The following is a 22,946-nucleotide window of genomic DNA, read 5'->3' as shown; positions in this document are numbered from 1 at the left end:
TTCAGTCTTCTTCTTTCGTCGAATGTCGAAGGTCCAGAGTTTCTGTTCAAGTTGCAGGTTCAGGATAATCTACTTTAGCAGGGCCCAACTAGCTACTAATATACTGGGCTAGTGAGCTGGGCTACCTGCAAGGTCCCTCCTATGGGTGGGACCAGGAAGGGGAGTGGCTACACCCCCTTTCCTTTGTCCAGTTTCGCGCCAGAGCTGGGGCTGGAGTGCCTCAGCACCGGTTTGAACTGGACTATGCATGGAGCACCTTGTGTGCCCCAGGCATGTCTCATTCCTTTCAGCCCTCCCTGCCCCAATACACTAAAGTCTGTCTGGGGAGGTGCTAGCACCTCCCCAAGCAGGAAACCTATTGTCCAGGCCTCCCTGGCTGGGAGGGCTCCCAGCAGCAGGAGGTCAGACTCGTGTCTGTGGCAGCAGCATCCATTTTGTGAGGCTGAGGCTTTGGTGAGAGTTAAACAGCAAAGAAGGATTTTAACATGTCTCTCCCTCTAGAAGGGAGGAATAATATCCTCATTACCAGAAATGGTATGGGGGTATTATTCCAAAGTGTTAGACACCTTACACGACATGTTTTGATAAAGCCAAACCATAGTTACCATAACCGTTTAAGATTATAAGGCACTTTAAGAGTATATGGTAGGCTATATCATAGAACAGCTATAAGGACATGGTTCCGAAAGCTGCAGAGAGGCTCAGCTCATGCTAGAGCACTATCTCACATGTTACCAAGCACTCTGCCTCCAGGATTGTTAAGGCCTGCCATAGGAGTGGCTGATAGGTACACATGTGTCTATATATAAGGTAGGTATAGGAATACTACACCTAAGCAAGGGGTGATTACACGACCTTGCCCCAGCTGAGTGATCAGCAAGTTGTGTCATAATGGAAGGCCAGGCCAGGGGTGGCATAATACATGCTGCAGCCCCTGGTAGGCCTAGGGTACACCTATGCCCTGGGTACCTAGGGTACACTGTACAGGGTCCAATAAGGTGATCCTTACCAATTGGGTATGTACCTAGGGTACATGGAGTCCATTTTAAAGGGAGAGCAGACAGCCTGAGACCCTGAATGGCAGGATCTCAGGCCAACTAAGTCGAAAAACCAGCTAGACACTAGGCAAAAAGTTGGGGGTAACCATAGTCAGATATTCACCTTCCTACACAACCCTCCCCAAACGAAAGGAGATAAGGCTGTCCTTGACAAGGTAAGCCTCTATTGCCTAAGTGGCCATATAAGGAAGAACCAGCACTGGCATGGTTACCCCCTGTCTCAGGGTCCACTAAGCAATCCCTCACCCTAAAGGTATCATAGGGTCTCCACCATAGGGAATCTCTACCTTTGGTGTATCTTTGCAAAGTAAAAGGCTGGTGTTGAGATGGAGTACTGAAGTGAGTGTCCTCAAAGTGAGGCCTCAGCTTCCTCCAATCATCCTCCACCATGGATGCCTTTCTTTCTTTAACTGAGTTGCACTGTGCTCTCAGGGTCAGCCTCTGGCTACCTAAAGCTGGAGGCTGGGTCCCTTTTGTGGGCTTACTGGAGGAACAGGTCAGGTGTGGGGCCCTAAGGTCCCATGTTTCCCTGTGCCCAACGGAATCCCTCTGGGGGAGGTCCCTAACTACCTGTAAAGGAGATCCCTCAGGAATGTTTTTAACCATCACCTGGCTAGGGCTACTAGCCAGGTAATCCTCATTCTTTTGATGGGGGGGTTCTTGTGGACAGGTGCCCTCTTGGGGTCCACTTGCCTCCCTGACCTCTGCAGCCCTGGGCTGACTGAGGCAGGGTAGAGAGGCAGGCTACCTGCACCAGACTGGGTCCCACCTTGGAAGGGGCCGCTGACATCAGAGGCTCTGCCAGGCCAGGCCTGGCTACCTCTGGGGCAGTTCTTACACAAGGGGTGAGGTCAGATCCCTGAGGAGGCTGACCTTTTCCTAATGTCTGGGGAGAGGGAGACTTTTCTTCCTCCCCACTACTCTCAGTTTGTGTTGAGTGATCCATAGTTTCAGGCTTCACTACACCTATGTCAGTCTGAGTATGGACTGAGACCATTACAGTCCTGCCAACCTTTTCAGGGAGGCACTCAGTTTGGGTTTGAGCTGTGACTGTCACAGCTCTGCCAATCTCTACAGGGAAGTCTGTCTTTGCCTGGGCTGTGGCTACCACTGCCCTTCCAACCTTTTCAGGGAGGAAATCTACTTGGACAGGGGTTGTGGCTGGCACAACCCCACTACCCTTTTGTGAAAGGCCTACCATTTTAGAATGGGTGTCTTGTTCAACTCCAGCCCAAGCTGAGAGTTCTAAGTCATTCCCCAGTAAGCAGTCTACAGGCAAGGTTGGGGACACTGCCACCCTTTTAGGGCCAGTGACAACTCCCCAGCTGAGACATACCTTTTGCCATGGGATGACTGTTCTGTTTGCCATCAATGTCAGTTACCTGGTATGAGAAACCAGGCAAAAGCTGCTCAGAGGGAACTAGCCTATGGGCCACCATAGTGATGCTAGCTCCAGTGTCTCTGTAGGCCGCAGCTTTTCTGCCATTGATGTAGGGCTCCTGTCTGTACCTACCCAAAGTGTTGGGACAGGCCGTGAAGTTGGCAAACCCCATGCCACCATCACAGACAAGAGTAGCTGCTGTAGGGGAATTGGCTAAGCCAGAGTCCCCCTGTGTTCCCCAAGAAAACCCAACCAAATTTTTGGGGGCACTCCCACCACCTGGGGGATTACTGCTGACAGTAATAGGTGGTGTGACAGGAGTAGTTGGAGGAACAGTTTTGTTTTTAGCCTTTGGGCAACTGCTGTCAGTTTTCCAATGCCCAGGAATTTTACATTCGTGGCAGTAAGGCTTTTTAACTGTGGTAGAGGAGGGAGCTTGGGACCCACCACCCTGTGTGGAGTTTTGGGGCCCTGAGGAAGATTTATCTTTTGTTTTATCCCCACCCTTCTCTTGAGGCTTGGTGGTATCTTTCTTTTGGTCACCACCCTGATTGTTAGGCCTAATCCTGGTCCTGACGCATTTATCTGCCCTCTTTCCCAATTCTTGGGGAAAGGTCAAATCTGAGTCTACCAGGTGTTGATGGAGAAGCTGGTTCTGACAATTACTAAGGATCTGCTCCCTCATAATCAAGTTGTACAATCCTGTATAGTCCTGCACCTTGCTGCCAGTTAACCAACCCTCCAAAGCCTTAGTGGCACAATCCACAAAATCAGACCAGTCCTGTGTCTGTGTCTTCTGGGTGTCTCTGAACAACAACCTATATTGTTCAGTGGTTAAGCCAAACCCATCTATCAGATCATTCTTCAGGACTTTGTAATTGTTAGCATCCTCATCACTAACTGTGAGGAGCTTGTCTCTACCTTTGTCAGAAAAGGAGAGCCACAAGATAGCTGCCCACTGACTCTGGGGTACCTGCTGTACTTTGCAGGCCCTCTCCAAAGCAGTCATCCACTTGTGGATGTCATCCCCATTCTGATATGGGGGGACTATCTTGCTTAGGTTTCTATGGTCATAAGACCTATCTCTAGGAATGTTGCTGCCACCAGTGGGTTCTGACCCACACAATTTTTGCTCTCTGGCCAGAGCAAGCTTCTCTTTGGCAAGGGCAAGTTCTTCCCTTTCAATCCTCAGATTGGCTTCCCTCATTCTGGCCTGATGCTCTCTCCTCTGGGGGGAGGTCATCCCCCTGTGGGATGAAGCATTGGAGCTTCTTGAGTGATAGGAGTGGAGAGAGTCCCCTGAGGGAGATCTACCCCTTCTATCTCTCTTTTTAAGATTACTTGGGAAGCTCCCATGCAAGCTCCCATGCAAGCTTAAGTTAGCCTGACTAAGTCTTCGGACTGGGGTCTTTGCTACCTCCCTCTTCTTCTGAAGTTTCTTCTGCCTCATCTGTATCAGTTAAGTCAGGGGTCTCTTCTGTGGAGGGGAGGCCCTTATCTATAGCTATGGCACCATACTTGGCAGCTCTTTCAGCATCATAGGCCTCCAGAAGCTCCACTAGCTGTCTAAGGGTAGGGTTGGAACCCTGTTTTAATCTCCTGGAGGTACACAGTTGTCTCATATCCTGGAAAGTGAATGCATCATATCTAGAGGGAATCTGTCTAGGATTCTCCTCTCCTGAGGGAGTATCAGTGTGATCTCCATTCAGGGGCATGATTCTAGTGTGGGTGTGGTGTGTGCACCTACCTACACTAGTTGTATCTACTAAACTTCTCTAGTAGTTGTAGTCAGGGTGTGCTAGGCCCTTCAACCTACAACAACTAAGTCCAGTAGGACTTAAGTATTTATAATCTATGTTATATGTACCTAAACAATATCTGTGTGATCTTTCAATTTAGTATCTCAAGATTACAATGGTATTACAACAGCAAGCTCAGATCCCAACCGCTGCTCACCAATGTGAGAAGTTGGCCTGATATATGATGTCACTAATTCTAGTGTACACCCTGTATCAGTCCAAACAACCCTTATGGTGATTGGTTGTAAAGTCAACCTTATAGACCTGCTATCCTAGTGGTAGCATGGACAAGAGCAGTCTTAGGCTAAACTCTGAATGGCATGTGAAGCCAGCTGTTATACCATATGTAATCCCTTGAATACCAAATGAAAGGACACCACAACAGATATATATATAAAATAAAGTGCATTTATTCTAGTCAAACCCTCAGCACTCTTTATGAGATTCGAGGTAAGTACAACACAGTCTTATTCAAGCATACATTAAGTCACACAGGTAAGTAATACAGTTAGGCCCTAGGGGCCACGCAAACCATATACTAAGTAAGTGGTATAAGGACCACTGTCACAGGAATAGGATAGGCCTAGGCCTAAGGAATCGCTGGGGCTACACTACCCTACCAACAGTTAGGAAGTGGGAGGCCCACGGGATTCAGGTGCAGAGTGGAAACACTCACGCGTAATGCGTATAATCGATATAAATAGTACAGTTTAGAACTAATAAGATTTAGGACACTTCTGGAGTAGCTAGGATGTCGAGACTTGAGAACTAGACACTAGGATAGTCAATACCCTGATGAGCACCGGAGTACCCAAGTTACCTAGCCCACGGGCTGCGGGTGCATAGGTGGGAACTTGCGTCGGGTTTCGTCGTCGACTCCTATGGATGCCTGAAGGAAAGATGCTGACAGGCAGTCAGTGAAGAGTGTCCGGTGGATCCCAAGGCCGGGATCAAGAAGGAAGGATACATGCAAGCAGAAGGGACAGAGTCTGGGTCACTAACCATTGACCACGTGGAACCAGGAAGGAACCAGGAAGGAACCAGGCGATGTCGGGAGATTGCAGGTGAAGAGGTGAAGCTTGTCGCAGCAGCCACGTGTACCAGGAGACGTCGAGGACGACCAGGACCAGGAGGCGAGCTGTCCCACGAAGGCTCGTGCTGTCGGCGTCGTCGAAGTCGAACTAGGACTCACCACGCCTTGGCAAGCGGAACCCACAAAGAATGGAGGACTTGCTTCTGGTGCAGACCAGGAAGGTCTGGGGTGCTTCTTTTTGACAGAGGAGCAGGAGCCAGTCTGGAGGAGCCAAACCAGCAGTGGAAAATTGAAGGTGTGTCGTCGCAAAGGTTACTAGCCAATGGGCAAGCAACCGGACAGACGCAGCAAGCAGGAAAATGCAGAAGGGCCCCACGCAGGACTCGTGGAGTGTGGGGGGCTGGTCTTCGGTGCAGATGGTGCTTGGGGTTGGGGCTTCTCAATCCCCGGTGCACAACCTCGAGGGTGCCTCAGAAGCTGCGCTGGAAGATACTCTCCACTTTTCCCAGGTAGCCGGTCCCACGTCTCTCGTCGCCTCCATGGATCTCAGCTCGGCTGTGGATGTGGATCAGGGTCGGAGAAGTCTGGAAGTCAAGGCTCTGGTCAGGCTCTGCAGTCAGTCCCTCCTAGAACTTCAGCAAAGCAAAGGGTAAGTCTCTTGTTGGAGCCTGCTCGCACAGGGTGACCACTCCTTGGCCACAAGGGAGATTCTTCAGTCTTCTTCTTTCGTCGAATGTCGAAGGTCCAGAGTTTCTGTTCAAGTTGCAGGTTCAGGATAATCTACTTTAGCAGGGCCCAACTAGCTACTAATATACTGGGCTAGTGGGCTGGGCTACCTGCAAGGTCCCTCCTATGGGTGGGACCAGGAAGGGGAGTGGCTACACCCCCTTTCCTTTGTCCAGTTTCGCGCCAGAGCTGGGGCTGGAGTGCCCTAGCACCGGTTTGAACTGGACTATGCATGGAGCACCTTGTGTGCCCCAGGCATGTCTCATTCCTTTCAGCCCTCCCTGCCCCAATACACTAAAGTCTGTCTGGGGAGGTGCTAGCACCTCCCCAAGCAGGAAACCTATTGTCCAGGCCTCCCTGGCTGGGAGGGCTCCCAGCAGCAGGAGGTCAGACTCGTGTCTGTGGCAGCAGCATCCATTTTGTGATGCTGAGGCTTTGGTGAGAGTTAAACAGCAAAGTAGGATTTTAACATGTCTCTCCCTCTAGAAGGGAGGAATAATATCCTCATTACCAGAAATGGTATGGGGGTATTATTCCAAAGTGTTAGACACCTTACACAACATGTTTTGATAAAGCCAAACCATAGTTACCATAACCGTTTAAGATTATAAGGCACTTTAAGAGTATATGGTAGGCTATATCATAGAACAGCTATAAGGACATGGTTCCGAAAGCTGCAGACAGGCTCAGCTCATGCTAGAGCACTATCTCACATGTTACCAAGCACTCTGCCTCCAGGATTGTTAAGGCCTGCCATAGGAGTGGCTGATAGGTACACATGTGTCTATATATAAGGTAGGTATAGGAATACTACACCTAAGCAAGGGGTGATTATACGACCTTGCCCCAGCTGAGTGACCAGCCAGTTGTGTCATGATGGAAGGCCAGGCCAGGGGTGGCATAATACATGCTGCGGCCCCTGGTAGGCCTAGGGTACACCTATGCCCTGGGTACCTAGGGTACACTGTACAGGGTCCAATAAGGTGATCCTTACCAATTGGGTATGTACCTAGGGTACATGGAGTCCATTTAAAAGGGAGAGCAGACAGCCTGAGACCCTGAATGGCAGGATCTCAGGTCAACTAAGTCGAAAAACCAGCTAGACACTAGGCAAAAAGTTGGGGGTAACCATAGTCAGATATTCACCTTCCTACACACGTGTGGATATCATGTTATATAACATTTGTTATAAATCATTTAACAATTTGATAAGTCAAATTATATACAACAATTAGTGATCATGTGTTTTTTATGATTATTTACAGTGACCCCTGAAGAAGGGCAATCTTGCCCGAAATGCATTGGGTATTTTATCGAATAAACGCTGCCTTTCATGAATAGTGCTCTATTCGTGTTCTTTCAAGAAGTCTGTATGGACATAGTTTGAACATTAGAAGCTTGAGAAATGGCATAGACACCCCGTGTGTGGACTCAGTCAAACAAGGAAAAAACTTGAGTAAAAGTCATGTTTAAAAACGTTTAAAAATTGTTTAAAAATTAGGATTACCTTATACAAAGTATCGCCAAGGAGGCGTAACGCAGCAGTGCGATTGGGTGGGGCGACAAGGCGCCTCTTCTTGAACGTGTTCAATATTCAGTGCCATTTGGGTAAGGCACTTAACCAAGTCCGCACGCATCAATGGAACACACTTATAAATTCGAAAATTGAAAAATGAGGAGTGCATCCTGTCCTTATGATTGATGTTTGAACACAGGGATGTGTGACATGTCGACTCTACTTTTCTATGAACCAAAACACACAGCCTACAATGGCAGCGTGTGGGTGTTAAGGTGCAGGGTCTCCAAGGGTGGCACAATAGGTGCTGCAGCCCTTTGAGGCATTCCCTGAGCACAGTGCCCTTGGTACACATGGTACATTTTACAAGCGGCTTAGTTGTTACCAGAGATATGCCAATTGTGGATACAAAGGTACAGTTTTGGGAAAGAATACAGGCCCTGGAGGTCTGATTGGGAGGGACCCAGGGCACATCAAGTAAAAGTGCATCAAGTGTCAGGCACAAAGTGGGGGGTAGCCATGCAAAAAGGCGCCCTTTCCTACAGCCACCAACCAATGTGTGCCCCATGGGGTCCATGGAAGGGTAACAAAGGGGGGAGGCCCACATGGGTAGTGAGTTCTTTATGCCGGGAGGCAGTATGGTGCTGTACTCCAGCACCCCCTCAACCCAATGGCTCCAATAAAACATCTCTCCCAGGCAGCTCTAGACCGGGTGGGCCGCAACAGGCAAAAGAGTGGGCAACCAAAAGCCATAACTGCCCGTCGTCTGAACTAGAATCTCCTCCCTCTCCCCACAGCAAGACTCACCACATAGTCCTATGGGTTGTAGCCAGAGACGTCCACAGGCTCGCCAGGTCTACCATGGGGGCTCAGGTCTCCACGCCAGCTGCTCTAGCCATCTATGCACGCACTGCAGTCTCTCACCCCTGTGCGGGAGCCGATTGTTCCTCTCCCAGTGCAGCCCCGGCAGGCAAAACCAGGCCTGCCACGGAACTCTGAGAAGGAAGAAGGCAAGTTCCGGAACAACTGCCAAGCTGTGACCATCTTCTATGCGATGCAGGCCCCCGCTCCACCTCTACAAGAGCCTGTCTAAGTATTAAACTCCCCGCTGGCACAACTATGTCAGGAAATTTCACTCTTCAGTGTTGTGTGCCGATGCCGTCTGGAGCCACATGTGTGAGATGGATTTCGGTTCCTTCATTGCAGAGCCCCAAGCAAGCACGTCCGCCATCCTGTGGCATGATTTCACGCGCCCATTCTTCCTCTTCTTGATTCCACTGGTTGCAGACATGTTGTAGAACTGGGAATTCATTCACATGTGGACTGTGCAACTGCTCTTTTTCGTGAGCTACTTTTTGATCAACTACAGGTCATATGGATTTCTGCAATTCATCTTCTTTTGGTTTGCTGACATCAGACTACATTTAATCTCATTTGCCAAAATGTTCCCATAGCCAGGACTGTGCAACTGTTCTTTTTTCTGGGCTACTTTTTGATCAACTACAGGTCATATGGATTGCTGCAATTCATCTTCTTTTGGTTTGCGGACATCAGACTAAATTTAATCTCATTTAATCTCATTTGCCAAAATGTACCCATAGCCAGGAAAACACTGCTGAAAGACTTGTGCGCAACTTAGGGACATGCATGGTCTAGTACAAAGATATTTGTGAACAGTTTTAATGTTACACTCCTCCAAGTCCTCTTCCTGTTTGTTCCTTTATTAGGAATCCCTTATTTCACACACACATATCAATGTGGGTGCTTTATTTCGTATCTGGCTGCTGTCTGCTAGATCAAGCTCTATTTGAAGCTAAGGCTCATCTGTACCCATTTGGAATTCTGAAAAGAACTCAAAACCTCCTTTACTGGTAGTGTTTGGACCTACTATTGATAATCTTGGAACTCCAGCACCAGGACACTTTCTGGGGTAAACACATGCACTAGAACCTTCTTACTCATTCATTCACTTACCCTCATAAACCCCCTGCCCAGAGTTCACCATGAGCCCATTTTATCATCCGTTACCGCATCTCTAGGACCTCCCTTTTTTCCACATGTCCTTATATCTCTCCTTTTATAGAAACCACCAGTTTACTAGAGTATATAAAGAATGGCCTATCCTGTATCAGCATAATAACCCTTCTTGCATCAGATCAACCATGACGTACGAGTTACTTACCTTCGGTAACGATGTATCTGGTAGAGACGATTCTAGCCGCAGATTCCTTCATGTAGAATTATCCCCAGGTGTGAGACTGAATCCGGAAACTATTTTGCCAGAGCATCCCTGCGCGCCGGGGGCGGGGCGACATCATGTGACTCCGCCCAGGTGTCGTCCGCGTACGTGACGTCAGCGAGGCCACACAAGACCCGCCCCGGCGCGCCTATGTCAGTTTTCTTCTGAGAACTTTTCCGCACCGCAAAGCGGAACCACCAGATAAAAAACTGTGGAAGCATGGGAACAGTGTGCGACGAGCAGGAAAATTGGAAAGAAACGGTGACTAACACCACCACCAGAGTAGTGCCAACATCGCAGAACCCAAGTGCAGGGAAAGAAGAAAGAAGAAGAACAAGCAGAAACCTGCGCAGTCACCCTGCCAGCACATAGACAACCTCCCGCCCCTCAGCCCCGGAGGCAAGAACATGCGTAAAAGTCATGGCACACGTAGGAAACCCACCCCCCCTCATCCTGAGCAAGGAATGGGACCAGTCCCAAGACAGACAGGGACAACAAACCTCCAAGTCACCCCAACCTAGAGGGCAACCACCCACAAGGGACAAGGGCAAGACAAGGCCAGATGACCCTTAATCAGAGGATAGCAATGGAAGGAAGGGAGGGAGGACAGGGATAGAAAGCAATCCCCCCCAAACCTGGAGTAGCCAGAGCAGCAGGGCACCGGAGCACCGGAACCCCATCCTGCAAAGGACCAAAGGAGGAATGAACCGCCCCCAGACGGAGCCACCCGTCAAGAACAAGGAAGGCACTCATAGAAGACACAGCCCCCCACCGGGAGGCGAGTCCCGAAGACCAACGTCTCCTCCAAAGTGTCCTCGCAGAATAGGGGAGGAAGGGCGGGCCATGAAGGAATCTGCTGCTAGAATTGTCTCTACCAGATACATCGTTACGAAGGTAAGTAACTCGTACATCTGATAGAGACTACTAGCTGCAGATTCCTTCACGTAGAATAGATAGCCTAGCAATACCCCCTGGGAAGGAGGGTCTGTAAAAGGACCCCACCAGCCAATGCAGAACAGAGGGCCCCACAGGGGACCAGATCTGTGGACCAGGTAGAACCTTGTCCCTGCCAGGCCAAGGGAACTCCGACAAGCAGGACCCCGCTGACCCAAAGGGGATGTAGGAGGGAAAGAAGGCTAAAGAGGCTCGTACACTCACAGCAGAGAAACCAAGGGCAAGGACTGAGAGGCCGAAGCACCCCACTCCCCCACAAGGCAACATAGCTTCCGCCCAATGCCAAGACAGGAAAAGCGGAAGAAAAAGAAGAAGCCTAGAGGGCCCAAGGAAACTAGGGAAAAGAAGGCGAACCCACTCCAGATGGAGAGCAGCCTGCCAACCAGAACAGCACCGGCAGTCAAAGCCAGAAGCAAGAAGAACAGCCCAAGGCCCCAGGAAGGCCGAGTAGGCGACGCCCGGCAAGGGAGACACAGGATCATCCCAGACCTCAGGACAGGAGCAGGGAGAGGAGGAGATGCCCGGGCAACCACTACGAGTGGCCGCGTACATGACCTCAGGAAGTAAAAGCAACCTACCTAAACGCCATGGAGAACAGGCACCCGAAGACAACCAGAACCCTCTAGCAGAGCGCAAGCCATATGACAGCTACCACTACCCCACATAGGGTACGTTAAGTCCCAAGATATGGGAACCCACTTTGGAAGACCTTCCGCAGGAGTGGAAAAAACAAAAGAGCCACAGGGAAAAAAACACCCCCGCTGAAGGCTTGACAAGCAGCCCAAGCAAAGCAGAAGGCCCAATCTCAGGACAAGTCTGCGCAAAAACTCCTGCAGAACGCCCACACAATCAACACAAGGGCCGTCCAGCAGCCAACAATGCCAAAGTCCCAAGGAAGGACGTAAACGGCCAGAAAACACACTCCACAGCCAGAACAGCCGGCCTAAGAAGGCCCAGAATCAACCCAACTAAGAAGTCACTGAGGAGGGGATGGCGGAGGAGGAGGATAAGGCGGAGGAGGAGGAGGACGACGGAGCCCTGCCAAGAGTCTTTGGATGGCGGAGTCGGCCGGGGCATGGAACAAAAGGCTGCCATCAAACGGAAGGTCGATGAGTCGCTCCCGAATATTCTCAGGGAATGCTCCATCCCGAAGCCAAGCATGACTGAGGAAGCCATGGCCCGGCCCAGCACCTCTGAGATGTCCAGAGCGGAGCGGAGAATAAACGAAGCAAGCTCCCGGCCATCCAATGCATGATGTCGTAAGCCCACCTGACCAGACTCCTGGGACTCCTGGAACGCTGCAGATTCCAGAGACTCAGCTGAGTCCCACAAACAGGAGGAGGCCCTAGCCAGCACACACAAGGTGTTAAGTGCCCACAGGGCCGCGCTGGTTGAAGCGAACATGTTGCGTCCCCAAGAGTCCAGCCAGCGGGCCTCTCAGGACGGCGGAGACAACAGTGGCGGCAGGGAGGGAAAAGCAGTCCGCAAAAGGGGGCTAGCGGCTGAGGGGTGAAGGGAAAGACACGCTGGGTCACGCCCCCTGCGCAGAGCCGTAGAGTCTGCTGCTTGAGGCAGGACGTCGGCACCAGCCGGTGTCACCGGACAAGGTACCTCCAAGTCACCCCGCACCGGAGAGGAGACCGGAGTAGAGCTGGAGCCGCACCGGCCCCGGGGTGGTGCCGGGATGATGCCGACCCGACCCCCTCCGAGGCAGCCACCTGCGTGGGGGAACGAGACGGGGCTGGGGAGTGGCACGAAGCCCCCCGCCAGCCACGGCCCAGAATGAGGCGAAGATCGCTCGGCAACCCATGTGCCCTCCGACGAGGCAGCTGTCTGTGGGGAGAGACGAGAGGGGCCCGGAGAGGGACGAGGGGTCCTCCCTCGGCCTCGACCCGGAGTGGGATGAGGAGGGTCCACCAGCCCCTGTGGCTCTGCATGGTTCAGCTGCTGCCGGCACCATGGCCTTAGACAGGACCACCTTGTCAAAGGACCGAGAGGGGCTCGGAGATGCGACCCGAGCCCCAGCGACCTACCTGGACACCACAGGGACCCCCGCGGGAGTTTGCGGCGAGGCAGAGATGCCGTGGCCTGAAGGAGGTGCCCCAGAGGAGCCGCACCCCTACAGCACCACATCCTCCAAGCCTGGATCCGAACCAGTTGGCGCTGGAGCTACCGGTGGTGCCGCGGAGGGCCCTGCGCAGGGCGAGGGATCCACCGACGCCCCAGGAGGGGTAGGAGGAGGAGACTCCATCGAGCCTGTAAAGCCGCTGCGTATGTCTCCATTTGGACTCTCGACTCCCCAACACGGGAAACGGTGGATAGGACGACACGCGGGGCCGCATCATCCACGGAAAGTCCACGCCCCCGTGAGGCCAGAAACCAGCCCCCGGGGACAAACTGCGACACTTACCCACTGGGGAGCGATGCTCACGTGACATCGGAGAAGGGCGAGGACGACGACCACGGCCGAATCTGAAGCCGTCCGCCGCAGCAGACCGAGGGGAGGACGTCGACCTGGAGGGACGCACCGAGAGAAGTTTCATCCGGTGCTCCCGCCGCAACTTCGGTTTCAGCTGTTGGCACGCCGCACAATCTGTGGTGCCGTGATCCTCCCCCAAACACCACATACAAATGAGGTGAGGGTCCATCACCGACATAAGACGCCCACAAAATGTGTAAGATTTAAAGCCCGAAGGCATTCGCACACTGTTCCACCAAAAAGAAATGGAAGAAAAAGGGGCCCTAACAGGCCCGTAGCAAGGATCGGATCCGCGTTGCACGCAGAAAAGGAAAAAACTGACGTAGGCGCGCCGGGGCGGGTCTTTTGTGGCCTCGCTGATGACACGTACGCGGACAATGCCTGGGTGGAGTCGCGTGATGTCGCCCCGCCCCCGGCACTCAAGGATGCTGTGGAAAAAAGTTTCCTGATCCAGTCTCACGCCTGGGGATAATTCTACGTGAAGAAATCTGCGGCTAGTAGTCTCTATCAGATACCCATTTACAATGCCACATGGCTATCTTTTACCTAAACTCTCCTAAGGACTTCATCAAAGTCCACATTAACCCTCTTCACCAGAGTGCCAATCTATTCACCCCAACTACTCACTTTACCAATGCACCTCTTTTTGCCCCGAATACCTGTTGGCCAGGGAAATTACTCGGTTGGTGTCATCAGCCTCCTGTTGGCATTTGATTTTTGCTGCTGTTGCTTTCTCAAAATCAGCTGTCAGGTTGGCCAAATTTTCATTCAAAACCTAAAACAAACACAAAATATCTGCTGACTTTAAATTTCCCAGTAAAATGAACTCATTCATTTATATTATCTATACATTATTAGTTAGCACCACAGAGTCTTTGAACAACATTTATGTTTTCTAGACAAATATTAGACATACGTTTGCCCTTGAGCTTACCTTTGGCCAACTTGTGTATCTGCATCATTGATATGGGAACCAGTACTACGGATGAGATATGCAGTAACCTTATGCAAATCAAACATTTGAATTTTGGGTTTGTGGTGGTTTGTGAAGGAATAGATGTCCGTTTGTAGAAAGGAAACCTGCTCCGGTATGACTTTTTATGGCCTGCCCTTTATTTTCATCAGTTCACTGACAATGAACAAGTTACTTCCCTTCGGTAACGATATAGCTGTAAGAAACATAGGTTACTTATAGATTCCTTACATTATAATTACCCACTGGCGTCAGACTGGTTCTCGAAAGTTTTGTCAGCAGTACCCCTGCGCGTCGGAAGGTGGCGTCTGTCGACTCCGCGTTCATCATTGGCGTCGTGGTCACCGTGATGACGTAGTGGTAGCTACATAGAAGCCGCTCTCATGCGCTGACATCAGTTCTGTACACTACTTTCCACACCAGAAGCGCAGAGCCATGCAAGACTGACCACTGGTGCACAAAACTAGGGCCCTGAAAGGATATCCTTAACCCTGGAAGTCAGTTCGCAGAACGGGGAGGACGGGTGGGGCGGTAAGCAACATATAACTAAGCTATGTTTCTTACAGATATATCATCTGAAAGAAACAGTTATAGATTCCTTACCTTAGAAAAGAACCCCAGCACTACCAACCCTGAATGTGGGTCTGCGAACTAAGTTCAATCCAGAAAATCCTGGAGAATAGAACGACCAAAGCAGCCGTCTCTCCGGAGTTTGCTGTCCAGGAAGTAGTGTCTGGTGAACGTGTGCAGCGATGCCCACGTAGATGTCTGACAGATGTCATTCAGGGGGACTCCTCGTTCCAAAGCAGTGGTAGCAGCCGTTGCCCTGGTGGAATGGGCATGAAGTGCCACTGGAGGCTCCTTCTTTGCCAAAGAATAGCAGGTTTTGATGCACACAAGAACCGACCTGGAGATGGTCAGTTTGTGCACAGCCCAACCTTTCTCAGCACCCACGTAACCAACAAAGAGCTAAAGAGGTAAAGAGCTAAAGAGGAAATATGAATTTTTATGGTCAATTGTGTCACCTATCTAGACCCCAACGGCTCCATGTACATGCTACAAGTACATGTATGTTCCCTCCACTTCAAGCTATGAAGACGCAAATACAATTGTGTCCAACGTTAATATGTCCTCTTTCAGATCTGCCATGAATGGGTCAGATATTCCGCTCCTAAGTATGCCTTGCCACCGTCTTTATATGGTATACTTTTCACGTTTTCCAGCTCTGGCAAGGTAGGCCCTGAATTCTGCCATCGAGCTTTTCCTGCTTCTGCCTCTGAATGCTCCAGCCTGGACCTGTATCTGTATCCATGAACTTTGTCTTACTCCCTGCGCGGCTAACGGTGCCTAGCCCGGCCTGTTGCCTGCCAAAACTGTATTCAGCCTTCAAGTTATCTGCTCCGCTCCTCAAGAAATGCATTCCTGTCTAGTAGCTTAGGTAAACATCCCTCCAGCTGCAGAGCCAAGGGCCCGGCCTTACTGTCTCCGTGCAAGTAATTCATGACTTTCGTTACCATGATAGGCCCATGCCCCCTCGCATCTCATGTAGACACTTAGACGCTTGTACACGCACTAACAGTCAGTATAGAATAGGATTTGTCCGAAAAGACCTTTCCTTCTAGATAATATAATTCCTTAAACACAAGATATTAGATATGATTTGGGACTAGGTTGTCCTGACACCCCAGACTTCTGTCTCCTCATGTAGGGCTAAATGTCAAGTTCCCTTCACCCTCTAGTTACACGTCAATCACACGTCATGCGGCTGCGCGCGCATCTCTGCCATGTATTTCTGCTGACTTTGCAGGATTCTCTTATGGATCCACCCACTTGTGTCATCATCCTAATGACGTTTCTAGTATACGCCTCTATGCACGCCTATTGTAACGCCTTTTTTCATTACGTATGTGTATTCTTATCAGCTGTTACGCCTCCTGCATCTGTCTTTACTGTAATGCATTACTATATATATTATAACCTGTCAATAATGTATTGCTGATCCCTTCCTGAACCTTCGTGGTGACGGAACTCGATGGCCTGGTTCGAACCATCATCATCATTCCTTTGTAAGGAATAAATTCCCTATTATATCCTCGAATACCACGGATTCTGCCTCTTATTTTTACTGAGTTATTCGTATTGTATTTTACCGCATAAATTAAGTCTAGGTAATTTAAATTTACCACATAATTGGCGCCCGAACAGGGACACCTCTCACACCCCACGCGCCGGAGGTGCGTTGCAGACCCGGTCTCCTGCCACAGCCGGACGGACAATTACGCGTACCCGCAGGATTTCCTGTATCTCCCTCAGGCCAACGGGGGCGACTGAGGCTGCGATCAACACCCAGACGAGGCGGTGAGGAGTGCGGAGAATCCCGACCAGAGCCTAGCTGAGAGAGCAAGATCCGAGGTATACAGAGGCCCACCAGATTCCGAAGTTCCGAAGTATCTAAGTCACGAGTCGAGTCCAGTCCAGTTTGGTCTAGTCCAGTCCAGACTTCCGAGGCCTTCCGTTCCGTGCTTCCCGGTGAGTACCGTTGCTGGGGACGCATCTAGACGTGCACATTAGTTTGTGCCGGTCAAGACGGGTCTGGGTACACAGACCTGGTCTGCACTGTTTTAGCAGTGTATCTGTGCTGTTTAGCAGTACATACAGTATATTTAGTATTATGCAGTTAACTAGTTTTATTCTAATTATTATTGTTCGTTCTAAATGTTTTGATATGTTTTAAATGTCGTGGTATGAGTGATTGTTTGATCTCCATTATTGGGTTTATTGTAATTATTGTGTTCAAAACCGAGTAAGAATTAAGTAGCAAGGTTCAAGATGCCGTTATTTTCAAAATTAAGACAGATAAAAACTAGAAAAGGAATACTCGAGGAAGCTGTTCCCATTCCACCTAGGGACACCCCAGGGTACTTTATGTACCATAAACATGGCCTAGATGCCGTATTATATCTTGATCTATGGGTGGACTACACCAAGGATTTAGCAGAGAGTCAGAGATGGCCCGCTGCTGGAACATGGGATGCAGATTGCATCATGAGAGTAGAAGAAGCATTATGGAAAAAGAAAGCCAGACAGTCACAGAAAGATGCCATTGAACTATGGCGTAAAGAATCGCATAGGCGCACAGAGAAAGCGCTCAGAAAAGAAGAGAAAAGTAGGGAAGATTCAGAAAGAGCCCGAGAAAACATATTAATTAACGAAGGTATCCGAGTAAAAACAGAACAAGTAGACAGACAACGAAACACTCTTATGAATGGTATGTATCCTCTTCTGGCCGAGGGTTTGCCTAAGGCCACCTTGGAGGTACCAAAGGATCTGCCACCTCCATTACTCCCGATTAAAGTACATCCCAAGACCGCAAAGGACATTTTCCTTTCTTCCTATTTAGATGATGCAGCCCCCGAATATGCTAATGGTGCGCAGCCACGCACACCACCTGTTAACGACGCTCAACCCCAGAATCAGCTGCACCCACCTCCGCAGCAACAAACTCCTACCCACGTTTTAAACATTCCATCTGTTTCTACAGTCCTTCCTGCACCCACACTCTCTACCCTACACCCAACAAATCCTTTTGGACTTGGCACCTCAGGAGGTGCGACAGGAGGGTTTTCCACGCCACCACCAACAACTAGATTGACTTATAGAGATTTAGCATACCAACGTACACCCCAAAGAGCTAATGACAATATATTAAATGAGCCTCTTACAGATTGTAGATATGATCCAGTGCCAGGAAAACACGACAGAATGTTGCTATCTTCAGTACGTTTACGACGAGCTGCAAACTATTTAATGACGTTACCAGGAATGGTTGAACATCTAGACAAAATATATCGCTTTGTCCAAACAGGGCAAGGTCCTGAAAGTATTGCCGAGGCCATGGAATACCAGAAAGTAGACATGCAAAAATTATTGTTACGCTTTTTCATAAACTGCTTGATCAGAAACAGAGATAGGCCTGAGGTAGATTCGGAGGAAATGCAAGTACTTACCAAATGGGGTCAGAATATAACAGACGGGAGACATGATAAACAGAAGTGTATAGAAGTCATGTGCCGAAGGATCAGAAAAGAAGTAGAACGAATACATGAAAGAAGAGTAGAAGCAGATAAAACTGAATCAGAGGAAGAGGAGGAGGAACAGTCAGAAATGAACACAGGACGATTTGAATTACCAGCTAAACAAATGATAGCTCATGTAGGAAAAGGAAGATCCTTTAATAAAACAATACGTCCGATACGTCCAGAATGTAACAGAATTTTTCAAACAGTTATCTCAAATCCAAGGACCCCTGAACACTTATTCCAGGCTACTGATAAATTACTTCGAGAACGAAGGGGGTACCATGTGCTCGATTCTATGGATGAACAAGAATTAGCCAGGTCAGCAGTACAATGGGCTGACAGCTCTGAAAAATACAGTGATGAAGCGCTAGCACACACGTTTCTGAATCTCGCCCCAGATGAACAGCGTTTAGCTAGTATATACATGATACAACATCTCCTTATATTATATAAAGGCCAACACTCCGATCCTGGTCCCCTACCTGATATATTGATAGAACTACTCATGAATAAATGGAGAGGTTTAGGTACCGATCTAATTAAAGTAATTCTAGAATACCGACATAGATATAGTGCCTTTTTGTGTCCAGAACATGATTCAGCTCCTTCCATGGAGAGAAAAACGTATTACATAGACAGACAGAATCCCTTACGCGAAGTGCACCCAGTCAGGAATGATGACAATACGTTTAGACGCGTGTTTGTGTACACGCCCATAACTAAAATAGAACTATTGGAAATGAAAAAATTAGTGCCCAGCCATGACAAAGATCCAGCAGGTTTTCACCGTGAACTAAAGGACATGTTACTCATGGGTGACTATACCTATCCCGACATTATGAAAATATTGAAAGTATTATTGCCTGCCGGTATTTACGAGAAACTCAAAGAAAAAGAATGGGAAGTGGGAGACCAAAAGATTGATTGGACCGCATTAGAAACCGAAGAAAATAACCGAACTGCAGGCGTAGGGCTTGGGGACAAAACAAAAGCATTGCCAGGATTATTAGTACAAGTATTGCCACGTTTATTAACTACGAAAAAGGAAGATTGGGGAGCAATCTCAGCTTGTAAACAGAAACCCGATGAAGACACTAGTGATTTTTATTCCCGATTTGAAAAATGTTTTGGTATTAATAGCGGCCTGAAAGCAAGTAGCGAGTCATATCCACATCTTTTTGTAACAAAACTAGTCGAGAATTCCCTGCCACAGGTTAAAAACAGAGTATTGAAAGTTGAGAGCACTTGGCAAGCTAACACTCCTTCGCAAATGTTACAAATGTTACAGTATCACCAGAATAGAATTAGAGAAGAACAAGAACACGAACAAAGACGTATGAAAGACACGAAAATGAAAATGCTCGTCGCTCAGTCAGTTCCAGCTGACGGTCATAAAAAGGGTGCGACACAGTCCAGCAATTCAGCGGTTCCCGTTAAAGGGACATGCAACTATTGTAAACAGCCAGGTCATTATATAAACGACTGTGCAGTCCTGAAACATAATATCTCCACGGGTAAAACCAAGGAGAGACCACGTCCGCCTAGACAGGATCAGATCCAACAACAAGCACCTCAACATGTACAGCCTATGCCGGTTCCACAACAGACCGTAGTGGTACCACAGCCACAGCCTATTGCTGCAACACAAAACACGACACAACAGATGTACCAGTATGCACAAAATGACTATCCAGAGTATCAGCGATACACATGAAATAGCCTAGAGAGGGAAGTTGGCTTACCCCTTATTGAGGTTCCTGTAGATCAAGAGGGTCCCTATGTACAGAGTCAAGTATTAGGGAAAGACAGAAAGTTTCTACTTGATACAGGGGCAAGCAGAACAACTATAAGTCACGACGAAGTCCCAGGGGCACCCCTCTCAGGCTCACAAAATATTTCCCTTGGTTTCTCAGGAAAGCCTACTATTAACGAAGTATCGCAACCGCTTGCATTCACAGTCGGTCCATTAACACGGACTACAGATCTATTGCTTACAAAATCTTGCCCAGAAAACTTGTTAGGTATAAAAACATTGAAAGCTTTAGGAGCTATAATATGTTGTTCTCCGGACGGAGTACGACTATTTTTGCGTGACTTTAAAGGTCACTACGTGTCAAGAGACATGGATCACCGGTTACAGAATCTACCTGCACATTTATGGGCACAAGGCCCCACTGATGTAGGTTGTATGCACATTACACCATATCGAGTCACACTCAAAACAGGAGTGGTATTACCACGAATGCGACAATACAAGTTACCGCCAAATGCTGTAGTGGCTTTACTGCAAATCATTGACGAGCTCATTGCACAAGGAGTGGTTGTAGAAACCGACTCCAATGTATGTAATTCTCCGATCATTCCGATTCTTAAACGAACTGATCCAAAAGCACCCCCAGTATATCGATTAGTTATTGATCTGCGCGAATTGAACAAATGCATTGTACCACAATATCCCGTGGTCCCAGATATCTCTTCATTACTGACAGCTATTGATTCAGAGGCAACGTTCTTTACTGTAATTGACCTCAAGAACGCCTTCTTCAGCGTCCCAATTGATCCGGAAAGCCAATATTTGTTCGGATTCAGTTTAAATGGACGAAGTTTTAAATTCGCACGCGCACCTCAAGGATTTACAGAAAGTCCTAGCATCTACAGCCAAGCACTGAAAAGACAACTTGACAGTATCCACATGCCAGTTAACACTGCACTGCTTCAGTATGTCGATGATCTGCTGATCACCGCCCGAAGCGAACCCGAATGTGAAAAAGCATCACTGACGGTTTTACATTTTCTAGCCGACAAGGGGCACAAGGTGTCCCCTTCGAAGCTGCAATTCTGTGCCCAGCAAGTTGTGTACCTAGGGCACTTGCTGTCCAAATGGGGGAGACAGCTCACACCTGACCGCATCCAGTTAATTGTAAACATGTCACAACCCAAGACACAAAAGGAGGTACGGGCCTTTATAGGCCTCACTTCGTACTGCAGGCAGTGGATTCCCCAATATGCATTTCTAGCAAAACCACTCATTCAGTTGACAACCCAGGAGGCAGCGACATCGACTGTCCTCCCTTGGACTCCAGAACATACACAAGCTTTTGAAGACTTAAAGAAAGCTTTGTGCCAAGCACCTGTTTTAGCGACACCATGTTACAGTAAGCCTTTTACACTCTTTGTTACAGAACGTGAAGGTACTGCTTTGTCAGTACTCACACAGGAACAAGCAGGATCACACAAGCCATGTGCTTACTTTTCTAGCACGTTAGATCCCGTAGCTCAAGCTCTTCCTGCGTGTCTGAAATCAGTTGCAGCAACAGCTCTAGCGATCAGACAAAGCGATTCCATAGTATTAGGACATCAATTGACAGTACAAGTACCACACGCAGTAGAGGTTCTCTTGAACCGAACACAAACACAACACTTGACTATAGCACGACTGACAGGTTACGAACTCACATTGTTTCAACCACACATAGAAATCAGACGTTGTAGTACATTAAATCCTGCCACACTTTTGACATTAAGTGGAACAGACCCACTGGCACATGATTGTATTGAAGTCATTACTATTACGACGAAACCCAGACAAGACTTGACAGACGTCCCATTACCAGACCCAGACCTGACACTTTATGTAGATGGTTCATGTATGAGAACAAGTACAGGAGAGTTAGTGGCCGCTTATGCAGTCACGACAGACACCGAAGTCATTGAAACAAATTGTATTGACACATTATCAGCTCAAGCAGCAGAACTTATTGCTCTGACACAAGCCTGTATTCAAGCCAAGAATAGAAAAGTTAACATATACACAGATTCACGTTATGCTTTCGGAGTTGTACACGACTTCGGAGTCCTTTGGCGAGAAAGAGGTTATTTGACTTCTCACGGTGCCAACATTCAACACGGTCCCCTCATTCAAGCTCTGTTAGATGCAATACATCTACCTACTTCAATATCTATCATGAAGTGTAAAGCCCATACAAAGGTCACCGATATCATTTCCCAGGGTAACGACCTAGCAGACCGAACAGCTAAGCAGACAGCTCAGAATCGGACTCATGCAACTGACTTGACAAAGACAATAGTTCCGACGCTGACACACTGCATGACAGTTAAGGATCCCGCCATTGATGTAATTGACATACAGACACATGCTACACCAGAGGAAATAAAGAAATGGACTGAATTAGGAGGGATCCAAACAGATCAGGGATGGATGACGAAGGGAAAATCTATATGGTTTCTCCCCGACTCAATGGTTCAAGTTATCATCAACACAATACATAGTCCAGCACATCTAGGAGAGAAAGCTATGTTAGACAGTATTCAACACATTTGGTTCAACAAACACTTACGAGCTGCAGCCAAACAGAAAGTCCGAACTTGTATGATTTGTTGTCAGTTCAATCCAGGTAAAGGCGTACCTGTAGAGCAGGGTGGATTTCAACCTCCCGATCACCCTTTTGAAGTCCTCCAGATGGATTATATCCAGATGGAACGATGTCGAGGATTCAAATATGTCCTCGTAGTTGTATGCGCTCTTTCCCGTTGGACAGAGGCGTATCCCGTCTCAGATTACACTGCCCCGACTACTGCCAAACAATTAGTTCGTGAATTCTTCCCACGGTATGGTTTGCCCCGTATCGTGTACTCTGATAATGGCCAGCCGTTCTCATCCGAGCTAATGAAACACATTTCACTCTTGT

General features: G+C 48.6%; 1 protein-coding gene across 2 annotated transcripts in view; it reads right to left on the bottom strand.

Annotated features, from left to right (window-relative positions):
* The window catches only part of DNAH17 (dynein axonemal heavy chain 17), a 14,992,541-nt gene that overhangs the window by 3,196,605 nt on the left and 11,772,990 nt on the right, over nt 1-22,946 (bottom strand). For both annotated transcript variants that reach the window (XM_085617470.1, XM_085617471.1), the window contains one exon: nt 13,845-13,960. In XM_085617470.1, coding sequence (XP_085473596.1) covers nt 13,845-13,960 — 116 coding nt within the window. The remainder of the gene's footprint in view (nt 1-13,844; nt 13,961-22,946) is intronic.

The sequence above is a fragment of the Triturus cristatus genome, chromosome 7 (assembly GCF_964204655.1).
Source record: "Triturus cristatus chromosome 7, aTriCri1.1, whole genome shotgun sequence".
In the NCBI taxonomy this organism is placed as follows: domain Eukaryota; kingdom Metazoa; phylum Chordata; class Amphibia; order Caudata; family Salamandridae; genus Triturus; species Triturus cristatus.
This window is presented reverse-complemented; position numbering and strand designations above follow the sequence as displayed.